Below are 23,636 nucleotides of genomic sequence, written 5' to 3'. Positions count from 1 at the left end.
GGTTTGTTGTATAATTCTACCATGTTACTGTAGCTCTGTAATAAATTTTAGTGGTAGGGCAAGATGTTACTTTGCCATTTTCATTTCTAAAAATTTAGCTATTCTTGCTAGATTATTTTCTATTTAAAACTTAGAATAATTGTCAAGATCCCACCAAAAGAATTTATAAATTAATCTGAGAACTAATATTTCAAGTAATATTTAGTTATCCTATGCAGTGCCCAAACTGCTTATTAAAGTTCTTACCAAAATTTTACCTTTCGATTACTATGAGATTTCTTTTTTATCAAGTCCCATTTTGTTTACTGCTCCATCTCTTCTCCCTACTCACCCTACTTTGGTTTGTAGTGTCTATCTTGTCCTTTTCAGTGTTTGCCTGTTAATGCCACTGTAATTTAAGTCCTAAGAAGATAGGAACTTGAATTCCAAGATGGCAGCTAGAGGTAGGAAGCAGAAAGCGAGCCTCCTACAGTGAAATCTTGGAGAGACGCTGGAGACACACTTTGCAGGCATAATCACTGAGAAAAGGCATAACTTTGACCCCTCCACATCTCCAGCTGGTGCAGAGAATCTCCACTTCACATTAAACGGAGAAACGAGGAGGGCCCCCGGGGCCGCCAGTGGCCGGCGCCCATACGGCTTGGGAAGACGTGGACCAGGTGAGCTTCGCGGTACCGCGGTAGCCCCACAGACAAGCCTGGACCAGAGCAGCATAGCCCCCTGGACAGACTGACCTCCACCCAGGAAAAAAAGAGAAACTGAGTACTAAGCAATAAGAACAGTTAAGACACACTGGAAAGAGGGTGGGGCGCCCTGAGCGCTGAAGATTGGGGGAAGGGAATCCTTCCCGGGACTGTAAATAAACAAGCTGGGCGGGCCGGAAAGGCTCTGGCGGGAGCGGGGCGCGCCCAGCAACCAGGAGCAGGGAAAGCTTGTGAGAGGAGGGAAGACCCACCTCCCACGTGAACTGTAAATAAACACGCAGGCCTGACAACGCAGGGCAGTGTCACCTTTCCCAGTGCTTGGAAAGGGGAAAGCCTGTAGCAGAGGCTCCCGCACAGGAGAACTCTGAGCAAACAAAGCCTGTGGGACCAGGTGAGTGCTAAGCTCACCCCAGAGATCTGCATAAATAACGCCGCCAGCTACAGGCTGAGAGCAGCAGGCAGGCAAGCCACAGTTGCAGATACCACTCTCAGAACTGCCTCCAGACGCTTTTTTTTCATTTTCTCCCTACCTTTGATGAGAGAACAACCGAATTACACCTGCAAGCCGAAAAACTTACTGAAACTGTATTGCATTTGAACTGGGGACACTTGGTGGGGCTTTTTTTCTTTTTTTTTATCTTCTGTGTGTGTGTGAGTGTAGTTTTGTTCTACTTTATGCATCCCCTTTGATGAGACAACTACAGAACAACATCTGAGGCACCAACTCCAGGACTGGAGATTGAGACGGACATCCAAATTATTAAGACTGAAATTGCATTGCATATAAACTTGGAAGTTTTTTGGTTTTTTCTTTTTTTTAATTTTCTATTTTCCATTTTATTTTAATTCATTTTTATATAGAGATATTACTTTCATATACTTATTTTTTATTTTTTTTATCTTTGATTTTCAATCCTCTGTCTACTGTCTGTTCAGCTTACTGTCGATTAGCACACTAACACTCCCTGTTTATACCTTTGAAACTCTCTTGTCTGATACCTTGTTCTGCTTTCTCCCTCTTGTCTATATATTTGTTTTCCCCTTTTCTTTAACTTCTTGCTTTCCATCTCAGCTCACTCTTCCATTCTCAATATTACCATTGTTATTATTACAAGCTAGAAAATATTTAATTACACACAGTACAGGGACAGTAACAACACCAAGGACAATGACAGGAAGACAGAAAAAACAGGGAAACCAGTTTCCCCACAGCAAAAAATTAGTACAGGAACCAGAGGGGAATGAAGAGAACAGAAACTCAGATCCAGACTCCAACAAAATGAAGATAAACTATGCCAAAGGACCCAATGAAGCCCACAAGAATAATTTAAAAGAAGACATACTACAAGTACTCAATGAGAATTTTATAGAGATGATACTGGATAGGGTCAACCAAAATGTACAGGAGACACTCAAGAAATTCCAAGACAATAAAAATAGAGAATTTGAAAAAGCAAAAGAAGAAATAAAGGAAACCATAGAAGCACTGTATAAACACCAAAGTGAAAGAGAGAACACAATGAATAAATGGATAAATGAACTCAGGACAAAAATAGACAACAATAAAGAAGAAAACAGCCAGGATATGGAAAACCTCAGAAAAAAGAACGAAACAGAACTGCAAAACAAAACGGAAGGCCAATCCAGCAGAATAGAACAAACAGAAGACAGAATCTCAGAACTTGAAGATGAAATGGTAATTAAAGGAAAAACCGAAGAACTATTAATTAAACAACTCAAGACCTGTGAAAAGAAAATGCAAGAACTCACTGACTCCATCAAAAGACCAAACTTGAGAATTATGGGCATCGAAGAAGGAGAAGAGGTGCAAGCGAAGGGAATGTGTAATATATTCAACAAAATAATAACGGAAAATTTCCCAAATCTAGACAAAGATATTCCCATACAGATGCAAGGGGCCTCCAGGACACCAAACAGACCAGATCAAAATAGAACTACTCCACGACATATCATCATTAAAACAACAAGTTCAGAAACTAAGGAAAGAATATTGAAGGCTGTAAGAGAGAAAAAACAAGTAACATACAAAGGTAAACCCATCAAAATCACAGCAGACTTCTCAACAGAAACATTAAAAGCAAGAAGAGCGTGGGGTGAGATCTTCCGGACACTGAATGAAAATAACTTCAACCCCAGGATACTCTACCCAGCAAAGCTATCATTCAAAATAGATGGAGCAATAAAAGTCTTCCATGAGAAGCAGAAACTAAAACAATATGTGACCACAAAGCCACCATTACAAAAGATTCTGCAAGGGATCCTGCACACAGAAAGAGACACCCAACTTAACCATGAAAAGGCAGGCAGCACCAAACCACAGGATAAGAAAAAGCAAGACAGTAGAGAGTAACATCAAGTTAGGTATACACAATCAAACCTTCAAACAACTAAGATAACTAAATGGCAGGAATCACCACATACCTATCAGTACTAACACTTAATGTTAATGGACTTAATTCACCCATCAAAAGACACCGTTTGACAAAATGGATTAAAAAAGAAGATCCAACAATTTGTTGCTTACAGGAGACTCATCTCACCGACAGAAATAAGCATATGCTTAGGATGAAAGGCTGGAAGAAGATTTACCAAGCCGATGGCCCCCGACAACAAGCAGGAGTAGCAATACTTATCTCTGACAAAGTAGACTTCAAACCTACATTGATCAAACGAGATAAAGAAGGACATTCCATACTAATAAAAGGGGAAATAGACCAAAAGGAAATAATAATCATCAATCTGTATACACCCAATGTCAATGCACCCAATTTCATCAAACATACCCTGAAAGACCTAAAAGCATATATAAACGCCAACACAGTGGTTGTGGGAGACTTTAACACTCCATTATCATCAATAGATAGGTCATCCAAACAAAAACTCAATAAAGAAATCCAAGATCTAAAATATGCAATAGATCAAGTGGACCTAGTACATGTCTACAGAACATTTCATCCAACCTCTACACAATATACATTCTTCTCAGCAGCCCATGGAACCTTCTCCAAAATAGATCATATCCTAGGGCACAAAGCAAGCCTCAGCAAATATAAGAAAATAGAAATAATACCATGCATACTATCTGACCACAATGCAGTAAAAGTAGAACTCAACAACAAAAGTAAAGACAAAAAACATGCAAACAGCTGGAAACTAAATAACTCATTACTTAATGAAGAATGGATCATCGATGCAATAAAAGAGGAAATTAAAATGTTCCTGGAAGTCAATGAAAATGAAAACACAACCTACCGGAATTATGGGACACAGCTAAGGCAGTCTTGAGAGGAAAGTTTATAGACATGAGTGCATATATTAAAAAGATTGAAAGATCCCAAATCAATGACCTAATGATACATCTCAAACTCCTAGAAAAACAAGAACAAGCAAATCCCAAAACAAATAGGAGAGAAATAATAAAAATAAGAGCTGAAATCAACGAAATAGAAACCAAAAAAACCATACAAAGACTTAATGAAACAAAAAGTTGGTTCTTTGAAAAAATAAACAAGATCGATAGACCCCTGGCAAACCTGACTAAAATGAGGAGAGAAAAAACCCAAATTAGTAGAATTAGGAATGCAAAAGGGGAGATAACAACAAACACCATGGAAGTCCAGGAAATCATCAGAGATACTTTGAGAACCTATATTCAAATAAATTTGAAAATCTAAAAGAAATGGACAGATTTCTAGATACATATGATCATCCAAAACTGAACCAAGAGGAAATTAATCACCTGAATAGACCTATAACACAAAATGAAATTGAAGCAGCCATCAAGAGTCTCCCCAAAATGAAAAGTCCAGGACCTGATGGATTCTCTGCTGAATTCTATCAGACCTTTAAAGAAGAACTGATACCAACCCTCCTTTAAACTGTTGCATGAAATAGAAAGGGAAGGAAAACTGCCAAACACATTTTATGAAGCCAGTATTACACTTATCCCAAAACCAGGCAAAGACACCTCCAAAAAGGAGAACTATAGGCCAATCTCCTTAATGAACATTGATGCAAAAATCCTCAACAAAATAATGGCAAATCGAATTCAGCAACACATCAAAAAGATTATTCACCACGACCAGGTAGGCTTCATCCCAGGGATGCAGGGGTGGTTCAACATACGAAAATCAATAAACGTAATAAACCACATTAACAGAAGCAAAGACAAAAACCACTTGATCATCTCAATAGATGCAGAAAAAGCCTTTGATAAGATCCAACATCATTTCATGATAAAAGCTCTAAGAAAACTAGGAATAGAAGGAAAGTTCCTCAACATTATAAAAGCTATATATGACAAACCTACAGCCAGCATTATACTTAACGGAGAAAAATTAAAACCATTCCCTCTAAAATCAGGAACCAGACAAGGATGCCCACTATCTCCACTCCTATTCAACATAGTACTGGAATTCCTAGCCAGAGCAATTAGGCAAGAAGAAGGAATAAAAGGAATACAAATAGGTAAAGAAACTGTCAAAATATCCCTATTTGCAGACGACATGATCCTATACCTTAAAGACCAAAAAACTCCATTCAGAAGCTTCTAGACATCATCAATAGCTATAGCAAGGTAGCAGGATATAAAATCAACATAGAAAAATCATTAGCATTTCTATACACTAACAATGAGCAAACGGAAAAAGAATGTATGAAAACAATTCCATTTACAATAGCCTCAAAAAAAATCAAATACCTAGCAAAAGATGTGAAAGACCTCTACAAGGAAAACTATACACTTCTGAAGAAAGAGATTGAGGAAGACTATAGAAAGTGGAGAGATCTCCCATGCTCATGGATTGGTAGAATCAACATAGTAAAAATGTCGATACTCCCTAAAGTAATCTACATGTTTAATGCAATTCCCATCAAAATTCCAATGATATTCATTAAAGAGATTGAAAAATCTACTGTTAAATTTATATGGAAACACAAGAGGCCACGAATAGCCAAGGCAATACTCAGTCAAAAGAACAATGCAGGAGGTATCACAATACCTGACTTCAAACTATATTACAAAGCAATAACAATAAAAACAGCATGGTACTGGCACAAAAACAGATATGAAGACCAGTGGAACAGAATAGAGGATCCAGATATGAAGCCACACAACTATAAGCAACTTATCTTTGACAAAGGAGCTAAAAATATACGATGGAGAAATAGCAGCCTCTTCAACAAAAACTGCTGGGAAAACTGGTTAGCAGTCTGCAAAAAACTGAAACTAGATCCATGTATATCACCCTATACCAAGATTAACTCAAAATGGATCAAGGATCTTAATATCAGACCCCAAACTCTTAAGTTGATACAAGAAAGAATAGAAAATACTCTGGAGTTAGTAGGTATAGGTAAGAACTTTCTCAATGAAACCCCAGCAGCACAGCAACTAAGAGATAGCATAAATAAATGGGACCTCATAAAGCTAAAAAGCTTCTGTTCATCAAAAGAAATGGTCTCTAAACTGAAGAGAACACCCACAGAGTGGGAGAAAATATTTGCCAATTATACATCAGACAAAGGACTGATAACCAGAACATACAGGGAACTTAAAAAACTAAATTCTCCCAAAACTAATGAACCAATAAAGAAATGGGCATGTGAACTAAACAGAACTTTCTCAAAAGAAGAAATTCAAATGGCCAGAAAACATATGAAAAAATGCTCACCATCTTTAGCAATAAAGGAAATGCAAATTAAAACCACACTAAGATTCCACCTCACCCCTGTTAGAATAGCCATCATCAGCAACACCACCAACAACAGGTGTTGGCGAGGATGCGGGGAAAAAGGAACCCTCTTACACTGTTGGTGGGAATGTAGACTGGTACAACCACTCTGGAAAAAAATTTGGAGGCTACTTAAAAAGCTGGACATCGATCTACCATTTGATCCAGCAATACCACTCTTGGGGATATACCCAAAAGACTGTTACTCCAGAGGCACCTGCACATCCATGTTTATTGCGGCACTATTCACAATAGTCAAGTTATGGAAACAGCCAAGATGCAACAGCACTGACTAATGGATTAAGAAAATGTGGTATCTATACACAATGGAATTCTATGCAGCCATGAAGAAGAACGAAATGTTATCATTCGCTGGTAAATGGATGGAACTGGAGAACATCATTCTGAGTGAGGTTAGCCTGGCCCAAAAGACCAAAAATCGTATGTTCTCCCTCATATGTGGACATTAGATCAAGGGCAAACACAACAAGGGGATTGGACTATGAGCACATGATAAAAGCGAGAGCACACAAGGGAGGGGTGAGGATAGGTAAGACACCTAAAAAACTAGCTAGCATTTGTTGCCCTTAATGCAGAGAAACTAAAGCAGATACCTTAAAGCAACTGAGGCCAATAGGAAAAGGGGACCAGGAACTAGAGAAAAGGTTAGATCAAAAAGAATTAACCTAGAAGGTAACACCCACGCACAGGAAATCAATGTGAGTCAATGCCCTGTATAGCTATCCTTATCTCAACCAGCAAAACCCGTTGTTCCTTCCTATTATTGCTTATACTCTCTCTACAACAAAATTAGAGATAAGGGCAAAATAGTTTCTGCTGGGTATTGAGGGGGGGAGCGGGAGGGGATGGAGTGGGTGGTAAGGGAGGGGGTGGGGGCAGGGGGGAGAAATGAACCAAGCCTTGTATGCACATATGAATAATAAAAGAAAAATGAAAAAAAAACAAAAACAAATGCGAAAGGTAAACAGAAACAGAAACAGCTCACTTTTTATCCAACTCTGATGTTTTGCCTCCAAAAGCTTGGCATCATTTACAGGAGAAATGAATAGATTTTACTACCTTCCTTTTTTTTATTTATTTTTTTTTTATTATTCATATGTGCATACAATGCTTGGGCATTTCTCCCCCCTGCCCCCACCATCTCCCCAAAAAAAAAAAAAACACAGAAAAAAAAAAATAGAAGATAGGAACTTAAGACTATGTGGTTGGTGGTAGTCTGTTTGGCTGACCACCATTTGCCCCAGAACTCATAATTTACTCCAGTTGTGTAAAAATATGCTGAATAAATAAATACGTGGAGAAATGCAATGACATTTATCTTGCTTTTGGTGATTCTGTTGGGCTTTATTTTTAAATTTTTAGAATAAGAGACTTAAGTACCGGGCACTGGTGGCTCACACCTGTAATCCTAGCAACTCAGGAGGCAGAGATTATGAGGACTGTGGTTCGAGGCCAGCCCGGGCAAATAGTTTGTGAAACCCTATCTTGAAAACACCCATCACGAGAAAAAAAAAAGGGTTGGTGAGTGGCTCAGGGTATAGGCCCTGAGCTCAAGCCCCAGTACTGCGAAAAAAAGAAAAAAAAGTATTAAGCTACTAAAGTAGACAAGCACATGACATCCAGACAACAATGCTTCCACCTGCCTGTTAAACCTCTTTTACGCTTCAGATGTATTCACTCAGCCAGAAAAGTATTAAATAGTAACATTAATCATAGCCAATTTTTTTTGTTCCTGATTTTTATTAGGAAATCCTAAAATAGATTTTTACTTTGAAAAAGCAGTATTTTAAGGCACTATTTAAAGGCTAACCACTTTAAAATCTTGGTATTAGGACTTGACTATATTGTACCAAAAATCAGGGACAAAGAGATTTGCTAACAAAAACAAGGTGTAAAATAAAATAATGATTATTGTGTGATAGAAGTTACATTGGGGCAAGGATATATATAAATATAATGAAAATCACATGTGAATACATAATGAAAATCTAAAATTCCCTTTGAAGTTTGTAATAAAAAATGTAAAACTAGGGCTGGGATGTAGCTCGGTGGTACAGCGCTTGCCTAGCATGCGCGAGGCCCTGGGTTTGATCCCAGCACCAAAAAAGAAAAGACAAAAAAAAAAAAAATCTAAAACTAAAAACAAAAACAAGGTGACTGTTTTATGAATTGTTGTATTTATTAGTTATGAACATAACATTATTAAAGTAACCTTTACCTTATAGCTTTCTGCTCCATGAATGAGATCTCTCATAGAAGCAGACAGCTGATCCTTTTCTGACCGAACACATTCAAGTTCTTCCCTTAGTGTCTGGGCCTATTTTAAAAATGAGTAAAGTTAAGAGGTTTTCATGGATAGAAAAAGTCTTGACTTTCCAAAACATAAGATTCCTGATTCATGAGTTTCTAAGTCAGCTTACCTCTTTTCTACTGGAATCTAGTTCTTTCTTTGCTTTCACAGCAACTAGTTTTATCTTACTTATTTTCTCCTCCTTCTCTTTGGACTCTTTTTCCAGATTTCCTAAAAACAGAAAATGACAGAATTGCATATGATATCAAAGGGAAAAATATTCAAATTACTTATTTTAAACCTAAAAACTGAGTTTTTATTCTGGAGCACAAAATTTGCAGCTTGAAATTAAGTAACAAAAACATTAAGAGCTTCTTTCTTAAGTAAAAGTTTAACTATTCATTACCTAAGTGAGACAAATAATGTTCTTCAATTCTCTAAAACAGTCCACTTAAAAAATATCATTTCATAAATGTCTAAGAACTGGAGAAGTGGTAATACTTTTTTTTTTAATGCTGGTTCTCCTGGAAACTGAAGGTATGTTAGGATTGTAGGACCAAGGAGAAATGCCATTAGGACTTTACTTCTTAATACTTTTTTTTTTTTTTTTTGAGGAACTAGGGATTGAACCCAGGGCCTCATGCATGCTAGGCAGTGCCCTACCATTTACACCAACCCCCAAATCCTTAGTATCTTGAGTTATGATGTGAATTTCTGTCCTTGCTATTAGTGTGTGTGTGCACCGTTTTCCCTCTGCTGCCAAAGTGAACTGGCCATGGGTGTAGCAAAGGCCAACTGTCCAACTTCTTGGACTTCCTCGCATGCCTTCCCATCTACTTAAGCACCAGAGTAGCAATTTCCTCCTCTTTAGATTTTTTCCTCAACAGTTTATAAACATGCAACAAGAAAAATAGCATCAAGAAAGTAAAGTCAGGAACAAATAGTGGAAGCAGTTATACTGGGAAGGGGAGAGATTGCAATAGGATAGGCAGAACACCTCAAACATACTCTCAGTTTTCCTATAAAAAATAAATCACATCGCCCTTCTCTTAGACCAACATCTTTCAAAGAGTTGCCTGTACATGCTCTCAAATTTCTCTTCCCCCATTTTTTTCTAGAACCCACTACAAATTCAGGTGTGGCTCTAGTGCACCAGGGAAACTGTGCTCTATGATGCCGAACTTAACGGATAGCTCTCCATACTCATTTTACTTGACCCATCTGCACTTGCCCTGGCTAAACATTGCTCAACTTCTTACACTTGCACTTCATTTGTCTTAACTTTCAATACAGTTTATGTTCCAGGTTTTTGTATCTTGTTGGTTGCTCTTTATCTCCTTTGTTGTTTCCATCAATTAAAGATGGGGAACTGTCTCAGGCCCTCATTTTTTTCTATACTGCCTTGATTTCCACCTGATAGTTTTAGTGCCCACATTAACTACATTTTTACCTGTAGCCTAGTTATCTCCTGAATTCCAGATTTATTCAGCATTCTTTTTGACATCTCCACTTGAATTGGTATTTAGAATTAGTCTAAGTTGAAGAACTATGGGTACACTGCATACTTCTAAGTTCATTTCTTCATCTTTAAAGGGCAATAAAAGAGCTACCCCATAGTTACTACAAGGAATAAACATTTAAGTATAGTCTCAATTTTCTGCCTATCACACTAGTATGTTTATGATCTGCTGCCTCTTCAGGAACTTCCTTGTATGTACCTTGATGTTACAAATGCTAGTAAGAGGCATCCATTGTTCTTTCTTGCTTTAATATTTGTCTTCTTGTGTACTATTTCTCACTATCAAGACCCAACTGAAGATCCTGTTCTGTGATGTTTTTCTTTATTCAAAACAGGCAACTTCCTATGCTATTAGCACAGTACCTTGTTCATACCTCAAACTATTGCACTTATAGCCCCTCTTAGCAATGAGCTTCTATACCTTTCTTGTCTATTACCAGTGTCTAGAACAGTTGGGCACTCAAATAATGTCTGCTAAACAAATGAAAATCCAAAATAATCATGGAGTAATTTATAAATGGAATCACACCAGTGTTTTTATTGAATTAATTGAGAGAAAGTGACTCTTGAAAGCAAAGGCCAACAGATGACAGAAGGGCAGTGGGGTCAGAGGAAAAGCTATTTACTGTGTCTTTAACAATTCACTAATTGATTACTATAGTCCTCAATCTATTCTAACACTAACAAGAATTTGTCTGATTAATGGTGACGACACATGCAAAACCATAGTTACCTAGCTTTTCTTCCAGCTCTTTTACTAAAGAGAGTTGATCATTTTCTACAGCAGGTGATTGCTCTAAGGAATCCTAGATTTTACAGGAGGAAACAAAACAAAAACAAATATTTCATTCCCAAGAATGAACTGGCCACCATTTAAAGCATGAGACCAATCATTACCAAATCATAAAAATCATATAAAAAGCAGTTTATCTTTTACTTCTGTTGACAGACAAGGTAATACTAATCTTATCATGCATATGGCATTTATTATAAAAAAAACCAAATACAATCGTACCAAAGGGCAAGATGAAAAACTTGACATATATCAAATACAGGTGTTATATAAAATGATTAAATGATTATAGTTTCATAATTTTAAAGAACACCTTAGAATTGTAGCCAAAGTAAAATGCCACTAAAGCCCATTTTCTTGCTCAAGTGTATTTTAATAAAGGTACTGTGAGGCTGGGTACAGTGGTTCATGCTTATAATCTCCCAACTACTTGGGAGGCAGAGACTGGCAAGACTGTGATTTGAGGTCAGCCCAGACAAAAAGTCAAGTCAGACTCCCGTCTCAACAAATAATCCAGGCATAGTAGTACATGTCTGCAATTTCAGCTATGCATGAGGCATAGGTAGAAGGAATTTCAGTCTGAGGCTGCTCCTGGGCAAAAAAGCAAGACTCTATTCAAAAAATAACTTAAGCAAAAACAGGGTGTGTGTGTGTATGGGGTGTGGCTTAAGTGGCAGAATTTGTCTAGTAAGTACAAAGTCCTGATTTCAAACCCCAGTACTGATAGAAAAAAAAAAAAAAGATACAGAAGAATGAAACTCAAATTTTTCATTATAGTTTTTTTTACAGCTAATGATTAAACACCTTTTTTTCTTTGTTGTTATGACTTTTTTTTTTGTGTTCTGGGGTTTGAACTCAGGGCCACATGCTTCCTAGGCAGAAACTCTACCACTTGAGCCATTCTGCCAGCCCCGATTAAGTATTTTTGACCAAGACATTTAAGCCTCTAGTCATTTAATCTTAAAGATTTTAAAATAAACGATCTATACCTCCCAAAATAATGAATGTAGTAAACAGGATATATACATGGAAATGTTTATCATGTACTTTTCAGAAATTTGCCACTTAAGCTTAATGCTAAAAATTTATTTTTGATTTCAAAGTGTAAAAATGTTATAGTACCTTTAATAATATCAACTCTGCTCTCACACCTTGTAGTTCAGATTCTTTTTGTTCTAGTAATAGCCTTAGCTTTTCACATTCTGTTAAAAAAGATTTTTCATCAGGTATTTCACTTTTGCTATGTAATGTTTGAGATATTTCTTCAACTTGAATTAAAAGATTCTGATTTTCAAGTCTTGTTTTTTCATTAGCATTCTTCATTTCTAGATCAAGTTGCAGGGCCTCTTTTTCTGACAGGGTTTCTTCTAACTTTTTCCTTAAGAGAACTTTCTCTTGTTCATGATCTCTTAGTAAAGATCTAAGTTCTTCACACTGAATTACATTCTCTTCTTGTAGGCACTTAATCTTTTTTTCCAACTGTAATACCCTTTCATCATATTGAGAAACCAAGTTCTGTTTTTCTTCATTCCTTTTTGTTAAAGTTTCACCTACAACTTGTAGGATATTTCCAACATCATCTTCATTTTCTTCTGAAATCAATGACCCCATCTGTTGAAGAAACCTATATAACTGAGACTTGACAAATGACTTCTGAACTTGCTCACTTTCAAACAGCTTATTTAAATTATCTCGCTCTTCAACCATTAACTGAAGTGTCTTTTCCAATTCAGTAATATGTTCTTTAAGCACAGACTCGCTTTCATTTTGAGAAAGAGCTTCCAAATCCCTACTCAACTGGTTCTTTTCAGAATTTAGTCTACTATTTTCCTCATAAAGAGATTTTATTTTAGATGACAATGCTTCCTGGTCTTCAGAGACAGCTTTCATATGAACTGTAAGTTTCTCTAATTTCTGGTCATTTTGGCCCTTTTCTTTTAAAGTCTCATCTAGCCTTACTGTTAACTCATTTATCCTTTGTTCTAGTTCACTGTTGTACTGGGCAGTTTGCTCCACTTTCTTCCTAAGTTCCATAGCCAAACTTTGTTCTCTTTCACATTTTTTATACAGATTATCTATCTCTTCACGGGAATGTTTAATTTTACTTATGAAATCATCTTTTTCTTCATGAAGAGAATTTATCTTTGCTTCTAATTCTTGTAAGATGGTATCTCTTTGACTGAGACTAGTCAAGTATACTTCGTTCTTTTCTTGAAGGCTCTTTACGGTATTTTTGAGTTCTGGTACTAATTCTTGTTGAGATAATAACTTTTCATTTTCTCTCTGGAGATGATTCACAGTTTCAAGAAGAGCATCTTTTTCATTAAAAGCAGTTCTCAGCTTCTGCTGAAGCTCATGAACATCAGATGCTTGCTGCTGCTTCATTGTTTCAAACTCTTGACTTATTTTTCCAGCAGATTCTCCCAGTTCTGTTTGTAAAATTTCCATAATCTCTCGCAAACTCTCATAATTTAAGATTGCTTCTTGCTTTTCTTGTTGTAGGTTTTCACACTGTTCCTTAAGTCCCTGTATTTCAAACATTAATGTTAATTTTTCTTTTTCTGAACCAGACAAAAATGTTTCACTAAGTTCTGATATTTCTTTTTGATGGTGTTCCTTAAGACTCTGTACTTCTTTGTTATGTTGTTCTACAGCACAACAAAGCTGTTTATTTAAATCTTCTAATTCGTATTTTAATTTTTCTATTACACAGCTTTGCTCTTCTTTAGCTAATAACAGTTCATTAATTTTAAACTCCAAGTCTTCTCGCTCATGAAAAAACTCATCCTTTATATGTTGTGCATCCATTTCAAGTTTCAATTTAAGATTATTCATATAGGTCACCTCATCTTTTAAAATACTATGCTGAGATTCTAGTTCTTTTAAGGAATCTTCTAAGTGTTTGACTTTTTCATTTGCTACTTGTTCTACAAAAGCATCTTCTTTTAAGACCATAGAACAAATCTGATTTTCTTGGTTTGCATTTGAAATGTCTTTCCTTAAGTTTTCTAATTCATATTCATATTTCTCCTGAATGTTCTTACTTGCCTCACATTGTTTCACTAGGTTTTCTTTTAGCTGGTTTAGCTTATTTATCTCTGATTCATGCTCTTTAGCTGATGCTTCAAGTTGACACATCAATTCTTTCACTTCTTCTTGATGGGTAGCTTTCAATTGTAAAAGTTCATCTTGCAAGACACTAATATCTTCTTGGTAATGGTGAGAGTTTGCCTCAATGACTTTGTGGAGATGAGTAATCTCTTGCATCTTTTCATCAGTGGCAACTTCCAACTGCTTTTGGAGACATGCAATTTGATCCTCAAAGGCTGGCCTAAGTTTCTGAATCTCTTCTTGTAGTTTTTTAACATTCTCTTCAGAGTAACTCTGAAATTTAAGCTGTTCTGAAAGCTCTAACTGTTTATTCATTGCCTCTTCCAGTTCTTTTTGTAAGCTAGCTCTATCTTCACTATGTTTGGCATGTAATGTCATCAATTCATTTTTCAAATTTTCAATTTCTTTCACATAGTTTTTTTGTGATTGTTCAAACTGTCTGTGCACACCTTCCATCTTAGTTACAGAATCCTGTTACAAAAAGAGGCACAAATAAATTATTTAAGTAAGACAAAAGAAACCTCTGATCTCAAGAAAGATCAGAGAAAAGGAAATGGACAGAAATGCACCTAGAGAAATATGATACTGATATTGTGAGAATTTTGTTTAGGTTTTTTCCTACCTTAAGTAGAAATACAATATTAAGCCTGTTAAAGTTATAACTAACTAGAAAATTTCTGCATTTGATTTTCTCTATAAGGCAATAAATTATATAACTTATACATAATTATTATAGAATGATATAATATAAATTATAAAGGATCAACTTGTAACTCCTGAATAGATTAACAGACGTTCTGAAGAAAATTATCCCAGACCTAATAGATAAGAAAGAACTTAACTAACTTACCTTTTTGAAGAATATTACAGCTATAAGGAAGATTAAATAATGTAATAAGTTAATGTTAGCTCTATCATCTGTGTAACTGGGTAATTTCAGTTACTCTCCTTTTTAAATCTTAATCTTTGCTTTTTTTTTTTCATAAAATGATAAAACTAGAGTAGACTCTGTCTCCTTCTTCTTCTTACTATTTAAGATAGTGTCTTGCTTTGTAGTCTAGGCTGGCTCTGAACTCCTGACCCTCTTGCCTAAGCTTCCTAAGTGTTGGGATTACAGGTGTGCTCCACTGTGCCTTGCTGATACATACTTAGGTCTTACTTAGCTCTGAAATTTATAACTTCACTATGTAAATTAATAAAAAGAGAACATTAAATGTTGTCTTACCTCAACCTCTTGCTTCATTTTAATATTTTCCTTCTTTAGAGAAAGACATTGTTGCTCAGTCTCTGCTTTTTCCAGAAGAATAGCATCCAGACGTTCAGTCAATGCCTGTTTTGGAATAGGATGTGTTTGCCTAAGGTTAAAGAAAATGGTGGCTTGACCACATGCATAATTATCTCCTCACAGTTTTCAAATAAAATGAGACTAAAAAAAATGAAAAATTATAAACATAGGAACAAAGAGAAAAGGAGAAAAGATGTGAGGACTTTTGGAAAGGTGAAAATGAAGGAGATGAACTAAATAAGGAAGAAAAATAAAGGTATAAATAACATAAGGGCCTACAGAGGGAAGTACATATAAGCTGGCAAACATTCTTCTGATATGAGATGCTTGGGAATTGGAGATACCAGGGACTGGGGAGTAAAGCTCAACAGTAGAGTGCTTGCCTAGCATATGTGAGGTCCTGGTTTTGATTTCTAGCATTGAAAACCAAACAAAAACAAAACAAAACCCAACAAATCAGAGAGAACAGGTATTGTTTAGGGAGACGCAATGTGTGGGGATTGGTCAACAATCTGAATAGGCAGTAGCAGAAATAACCTATGTTTCCCTTCTCTCAGAGACAGGTTTATTCTCTGTACAAATCAAGTATAAGAGGAAGTTAAGAAAACAGAAAAAAGATCAAGTCAATTGTTTAAAAAAAAAAAAAAAGCTATCAAAATAGACACCCTCTAGCAAGGATGATCAAGAGTAGACAGAAGTGACAAACAATGTAACTGAAAAGAAGACATATCTATAAATAAATCAGAGCCTCAAAGGTTAAAGAGAATATTATGAACACTTATTTCTCAGTAATATTGAAAGTTCCAGTAGAATGGATAAACTTTCTTATGAAAAATATAGTTTACCTATTCAAGGAAAAAACATTAAAAAGTATAACAGAGTACTTACAAATCAAATGAGCAGTTAAAAATTATCTGGCAAAGGACTGGTGGAGTGGATTATGTGGTAGAGTGTCTGCCTAGCAAGCATGAGGCCCAGAGTTCAAGCCCCAGTACTGCCCCAAAGCAAAGAAGAACAACAACAATAATAAAAAGTATCTGCCAAAGAAAAAAAGAGGAAAAAATGGTTTTACAGATGACTTCTATGAAACCCTTCAAGGAATAGATCGATTACCTGAAGTTCACATGGACTTGTGCAGGCAAAATAAAAAGCAAAAATAATTTCGAAGATATTCTACAAAATCAATGTAAATTGAAACAAATATTCAAGTACCTTACAGAAAGGAAAAAAAATCAAAGACCCATTTACCACAAATCTAGAAGCAAAAACCTAAACAAAACTCGAGTTCTCTATTATCATATCTATTCATGATTATATCTGCTCAGAGGTTGAGGGAGGAGGATTGCTTGAGCCTAGAAATTCAAAGGTGGCCTGGGCAATGCAGTGAGAACCTCATTATAATGAAAAGAAAAAAAAAATTACATCAAAGATCCTCACAAGCTAAACAAAACTCATGAATGACATAAGGATTAAAAAACAAAACTGACCACTAATACAAAAACCTAGAAAAGTCTGTAAATAATTAAAAACTGCAGCTTTCACAAAAGCAGGTGAGATAAAAGATTAATCTACAAAGTTAGTGCCATTTTGGATACTAGTAGCAAGTGGGAGTATGCCAAGAGTTCAAATCCCAATATTGCCCAAACAAACAAACAAAAAACCCCAAAAAACACCCCAAAGCAAAACAAAGGGTATCATTTACAACGGTATCAAAAGTCTAGGAATAATTTTGCCAGAAGATGTACGAAGAATTGCCACTGGGAAAATTATAAAACTTTACAGATTCCATGCAATTCTAATTATTTAAAATAGAGTTTTTCATGAAGTCTAGCAATAAGATTCTAAAAGTATGTGGAAAAGTAAAAGACCAAGAAAGGTCAGGATACTCTGAAGAGAATAAAAAAAGGGCTTACTCTACTAGATATCAGAATTTACTATAAAGCTATATGAAAATAATGAAAATATTGGCAAAGGGGTAAACAAAATAACCAATGGAATAAAAAAAATAAGTCCAGAAAAAGACCCAAGAATGTTGATACTACTGTATCAGATCAGTAAAGACTATTCAATAATTAAGGTTAGAAAATAATAATTTTTCTTACATTTTTAAATTATTGTATTATTGTACTGGGGTTACATTACAACATTCACAATTAGGATAATAATAGTTCTTGATATTAAAGAAGACTTCACATCATAAGCAGCGCCATCTGAAGCTGATTGTTAAACATTAAAAACACAGCTTTAAAACCCTTAGAAAATGTCTTTCAAACATTAGTCTAGAGAAATGGATCATATATATATACACATACATATATATACATGCATATATATATACTTCATATCTTTTACAAATATTTCTTATATATATGTTTCATATATATGTAATATATGTTTCATATGTACATAAAAGCATATATATATGTTTAAAAGCACTTTTAAAAAAGAATGATATATCTGACTATATGAAAAGGACCATCTGTTCATTAAAACATCAGAAGTAAAAAGTTAAACTGGGAGAAGATATTCAACACACAAATAGCCAACTAAGAGCATCTCTATATAAAATATTTTTAGAAAAAAATCTGTAAATCATTAAGAAGAGGTCCACTGGTCCATTACGAAAATGGGTACTGGAGACAAAAGCAGTAACTTTAATGAAGACCACCATGACCTATCATTTTAAATTTACTCATAACTGGCAAAAATTAAAATGTATGACAATACTTAGTGCTAGAGAGGATATGTGTCTGCAGGATCCCTGGTATATTGCTGATGGAAATGTAAATAATTTCAAATACTTTATAAAGCAGTTTGGCATTATCTCCCAAAGCTGAACCTTCATCTAACTTTTGATGCAGCAATTCTACCCATCTGCCTATAAGAATCCTTTGTGTATTTATCAAGGAGATGCATACCATATAGTTTATAGCGCTGTATTCCACTGTATGAAACTAAGCATAATCTGATGCCCACCAACAGTGTAGTCTGCAAATGAATTCAGTTATAGTAATACAATGGAATATTTACAGCAGTCATGGTGATGTGTAATGATACAGATGAGCTTTAGGAAAACATTAAGTAAAAAACAGCCCTAATACATTACAAACAACATGACATTCTTTTAATGAAGTTAAAAACTAAAATGGACAAATAATATTGTAACTGTTGTAAATGATACTTACAGATGCACTAAAATTTCATATAAGAAAAGGAAAATGATGAACATGGGATTTATGATGATGTGCAAATCTATGGAGGGGTAGGGACTTCAAAAGGAAGATGCATATTGTTTTTCAAGACCCTAAGTTTTTCTCTTGGATTCACAAGTTATTACACTAAAAATTAAATTCGAAGTAAACAGAATGCAAAACAAGTAAACTTTAAGACAGCATGATTTCCTCAGAAAGGCAGGTGTTGAATCTTTAAGTAAGATATATGAAAAAGGATATTCAGATATCAAGAGTCTTTTGAAATTAAAGATAAACAAATTTTAATATAGTGGTAGAAAAAAAACCAAAGACATTTCTTTGACAAAATGGAAAACTGGAACAAAAACTGAATGTTAGAAGAGTACAAGGACTGTGGCATATTCTGTAGACTGTTTCCTTCAACATCTGCAATCAGCCAATTTTTTCCTCACCTGCTTCTTCTACACAAAAGAAACTATATCCTAAACCTTATCTTCCAAGTTGACAGAATAAGGATGCAGGAGCATAAAAATGAAGACAGTCATCTAGATAACATCCACTGGGAAACAAAAGCAGCCTGAGGACTGCCTACCTTTGAACTTATGTGAAATAATACTAATAGAAAAAACTCTGCCGTTTAAGAAAACACAAACAGAACAGTCTTGGCAAAATTTATAGTTCTATTTGGAGTTATAGCTATCAATAAAGTCATTAGAAAATATAAAACAAAAAAATTTATCTCCCATGCATTCATTCTCAGGAAGCTACAGAAGGATGTGCTCTACCAAAATGATTTAGTTAACCCAGAAAGTAAGTGGCAAGTGACTTAGCAAACAGGGGTCCAATACAGTGCAGAAGTTCACAGGATCATTGCCAAAGACCAGTTTCAGGAGGACTGTGGCAGATTTAAAGAACACTCAGACCAAATTAGTGCAGGAAAACAGAAGGCTTTAAAAGGCAGGAGAGTCATGCAAATGGGGGAAAAAAAAAAAAGGCACACTAGAGTGACATCCTGAAACAACAACAGATCTGTGGTGACTGATAAAGGCGGAGGATAAAGGAAATAGCAAAGAAAGCATCTCTAAAGTCAAAAGGTGGGATAAGCAGTGGGGCTGCTGACCCAACCAGAGGAGGAGATTTGGTCATGTTCAGTTTTAAATGACAAATGAAATGTGTGAAGACTCCCAGGCAGCTAGGGCTGTAACTATCAGATGTGGAGCAGTAGTCATGATCAGGGACATATATCTGCCTGCAGGCCACTTAAGTTCTAAGCTAGGTTTTCTAATGAGGACAGAAGAGATTGAGGTAATAACCATAATTAGAAAGTATGGGGGAAGAGGAGAGAATTCTTATGTATGTATGTATGCATGCATTTATTTAAACAGTGAACCAGAGAGGTACGAAGCTTAACCAAGGTCAGAGAAGGAAGTAGTAGAACAAGGATAGAACCCCAGATACCCTCTAGCAAGCTGATAACCCTCAAGGAAATTCTATTTATCATTAGACATTTTCTCTAAGTAAATAAATAAAAATTAAAGCAATATTCACAACTGTTTCGTCACCTTAATAATATCATCAGTTCCTCTGTCAGCAGGTTTTGATCTGAGTTCTTCAATTTCTTTGTCTAATTCTAAATAATCAAAAAAATTTCAGTTCAGAAATGAAATAATTACTAGTTAAATTGGTAAGTACATTCTATAAAAACCCCAAATCTATAAATTGGAATGTTTCAGAAGCAGATACTTTGAGAAATGTTAACTTCACCCACATATTATTACCTTTTCTTTTCTTTATTATGGAAGACTTCAAACAAAAGTATATAAAATAGTATGATTAATCTCTATGTACCCATCACCCTGATTAACAATTGTTACTGTACTCACTTCCTCCTCCTCTTTTTTGATCCAGCCACACACATATACATGTGTGTGTGCGTGTGTATATATATATATTAATATATATATATTAACTTTACAGGTTTTTTTTTTTTTTATTACTCCTCCTGACTTTAACTACTCAAACGTAACTACAGTACTGGTTGTGGTGGCGTCCATCTGCAATCCCATAACTCAAGGCCAGCTTGGGCTACATAGCAAGATTCTGTCACAAAACAAAACAAAGCAAAAAACAAAACCATATAAGAAACTTGAGCTGGGCACTGGTGTTTCATGCCTGTAATCCTAACTGCTCAGGAGGCAGAGATTAGATAGTGGTTTAAAGTAAACCCTGGGCAAACAGTTCACAAGACACTATCTTGAAAAAACCCATCACATAAAAGGGCTGGTAGAGTGGCTCAAGGTGTATTAGGCCCTGAATTCAAACCCCAGTAAGACACCCACACCCCCACCCACAAAGGAAACTCTGCAATTTATGTGTGTGAAATAATAAAAAAATCAGAGGCAGATGGTTAGAATGTTAAGCAGTGAAGATTTCACTACAATGACTAAGATGTATTTGGAATCAATGGAAAATAAAAGCAGACCAATATACTACTTAAAAAAAAAAACACTACAACTTTTTAATGAAGATGAATTACTTTCAGCCCAATACCTGTACACCTCGATTTAGCTTTCTGTAATAGCATCATTTGCTTCTTGGCAAACTTGATAAGATCTTCCTTGGGTAAGGTTTCCAGCTGAAAGATATAGTCACGTTACCAACTTGTTACAACTCACATTTCTAGTATACCACATGAAAAGAAACATGCCTGCCTAAAGTTCTACTAAATATTTAAGACAAGCAAGCACTATTATTTCATATTTAAAAAAATTAGCACATGTAATTTCATCTCCACAATTATTAGTTATCAGGCAAAACAAAACAACACATAACTTGTTACAGATACTGTTGATTTCTTTAACTGTACAATTAGTAATTGGAACTAATAATAAAATTCTTTGGAGCTGTAAAATTCTATTCCAAACTAAAAGCCATCTCTGATCCCATGAAAATTTAAGCATAAGTACAGGAACGAGATGAATAAGGTAATAACTGAGCTGTAAGTAAAAAAATTAGACTTTACTAATTTTGAAAATTACTAACCCTGTGGGCTCAGTTTTGCCATCTGTAAAATGAGAATGACAGCAGTACCTGTCTCATGATTAGCATGAAGCTTAATGAAGGAACCCAGTGCTTAGGCAAGAGCCTGAAACTTAGCATGCAAACAACAAACCATAACAGTAAGCCATCACCTTTCAGAGTCACTGGATGTTAAACATTGTACAGGGTCATAAAAATGACCTTGTTCACCTGTTTTTTTCACACTGGAGGACCTGGAGCCCACAGAATGGAGTCCTTCGATTCCTACCCTAAGTCACTTCTCTCTTCACTGCGCCACTAGTAAACCTTCATAAATTAAACTTGTTTAATGTTTGAAAAAGAGCAGAACCTCTAAGCCGTGCTAACAAGGAGCAGGAAGTTAAAAAAAAAAAAAAGTATTTCCCTAATCAGGAAATAAATAAAATAATAACAGAGACTAGATGGGTGATTCTAAGTTCAAATTAAAACCCCTTGAGACAGGTTATTTATTTTAAATGAGCCATCTCTGTCCCATGCCAGAGTTTTCCAGTCAGCACCCTTCTCCCTTCGGGGAGCCTGCTAGTCAAGCACTCCCCTCACCTTAGATTTCCCGGCTCCAGGTGTAGCTGGCGAAGGCACCCCATCTTGTACAGCGTCCTGCAAAACAAAATAATAATAAAAAACCCCTATTTTCCTAACTCTAGACACAACGCATGGACCTTTCACAGGTAAACACCGTTTAATGGGGAAAGGGCCCTTCAGGTAAGAAAGGAGCAAAAGGTGTGTGTGTGGGGGGAGGGGGCTGTCGCTGTGGTATAGACATCAAACGGGCTCCAAGGGGACAGGTAACCGCGAAAGACGGAGTTTGGGAACCTGCTCGGCGTGCCGGGGGTTGGTGGCTGTGCCCTCTCACGGGTCCCCCCACAAGTCCCCAGTCGCGGCGAGGAAGGCTTGTCGCCGAGGTGGTGGTCCGACTCCTGCCCAGCCGCCAGGGTCGCGTTACCTCCATCGCCCAGCTTCCGCCACCGACCCGCAGCCCACCGTCCAGCCGTCACCACCGCAGATCTTCCGTCTGCGGCCGCCTCTGACGTAGCCGCGAGTTCGGGTTAAAGGTCACGCTCTTTGGTTACGACTCCGCCCCCCACGTCTCCTTGGCTACGGCCCTGCGGCACTTCCGCTTCCGCCTCTGCATCCGTGAGGCGGTGCCTGGTGCGCGTCCTGCCTGGCTTGCCGCCAGCTCCTCAGACTACGGGGGAGGAGGAGGGCGGGGTAGATGTCCGTGTCCCACACCGTACTGCCCTGGGGCTGCGGGTTCGACTCCCGGTAGTTTTGAGTACTGCTGCTGCCGTGTCTTGGCCCTGGGAACGTGGGAGTGATTACGCCTCGAGGCGTCGGTTTGCCTATCTGAAACGGCGTGGGGATGAGAACGTTGTCTGTGTTCCGAAAAGTGTCTGCTAGATGCCAGTCGTGTTGCCACGTGAACTCGCCCCAACACAGCGTATAACTCAGGGATGGGATTTCCATGAAGAAGGCACTTCTCCCTCGAGAGAGTTCTGAGACTCACCTTCCCATCTGTGTTTTCTACACACTTCTATTAATTAAGGTAACCTGAATATATAACTTAGTTCCCTGTGGTTTGCAATGGCCCATGATGTGAAGGTTCAGAGAACAGTCTTACCAAGTAAACAGGAGCTGATATTACTAGGTAAAGGTAGTGTCTTCCCATGTAACTAATAAAGAACTACAACTGTAGGCAGTGTGTTGCCTTCCTTAACATCTACTCTTGTACTTCTACCATGTGTAGCACCCACAGTGTTTGGCTGGATTTGTTCAAGAATGATACCTGATCTGAGTTACACAGCCAGAGGTTTGGGGCTTCTGGTTAATATTTTGGGTTAGTGATCCAAAGCGTGTTTTCTCTTTGGATATGATTGAAGGAACAGATGCTGCT

At 36.6% G+C, this 23,636-nt stretch overlaps 1 protein-coding gene and 1 long non-coding RNA gene across 7 annotated transcripts in view; one reads left to right on the top strand and one right to left on the bottom strand.

Annotated features, from left to right (window-relative positions):
* Positions 1-22,827, bottom strand: part of Gcc2 (GRIP and coiled-coil domain containing 2) — a 50,870-nt gene extending 28,043 nt beyond the window's left edge. For all 3 annotated transcript variants that reach the window (XM_074050527.1, XM_074050528.1, XM_074050529.1), the window contains exons 1-9: positions 22,689-22,827; positions 22,286-22,342; positions 21,218-21,302; positions 20,230-20,297; positions 15,417-15,521; positions 12,203-14,662; positions 11,021-11,093; positions 8,899-8,999; positions 8,697-8,795 (exon numbers count right to left, since the gene is read on the bottom strand). In XM_074050527.1, the coding sequence (XP_073906628.1) occupies positions 8,697-8,795; positions 8,899-8,999; positions 11,021-11,093; positions 12,203-14,662; positions 15,417-15,521; positions 20,230-20,297; positions 21,218-21,302; positions 22,286-22,342; positions 22,689-22,694 (3,054 nt within the window). In that variant the 5' untranslated portion in view covers positions 22,695-22,827. The remainder of the gene's footprint in view (positions 1-8,696; positions 8,796-8,898; positions 9,000-11,020; positions 11,094-12,202; positions 14,663-15,416; positions 15,522-20,229; positions 20,298-21,217; positions 21,303-22,285; positions 22,343-22,688) is intronic.
* Positions 22,795-23,636, top strand: part of LOC109678892 (uncharacterized) — a 243,798-nt gene continuing 242,956 nt past the window's right edge. The window contains exon 1 of one of the 4 annotated variants that reach the window (XR_012439861.1): positions 22,795-23,288. This is a non-coding gene — a long non-coding RNA (uncharacterized lncRNA). The remainder of the gene's footprint in view (positions 23,289-23,636) is intronic. The other 3 variants (XR_012439863.1, XR_012439860.1, XR_012439862.1) reach the window with 3 other exon arrangements.

Source organism: Castor canadensis, chromosome 12 (assembly GCF_047511655.1).
Source record: "Castor canadensis chromosome 12, mCasCan1.hap1v2, whole genome shotgun sequence".
In the NCBI taxonomy this organism is placed as follows: Eukaryota; Metazoa; Chordata; class Mammalia; order Rodentia; family Castoridae; genus Castor; species Castor canadensis.
Note: the sequence above shows the minus strand (reverse complement) of the source record. Positions and strands in the feature narration are given on the sequence as shown.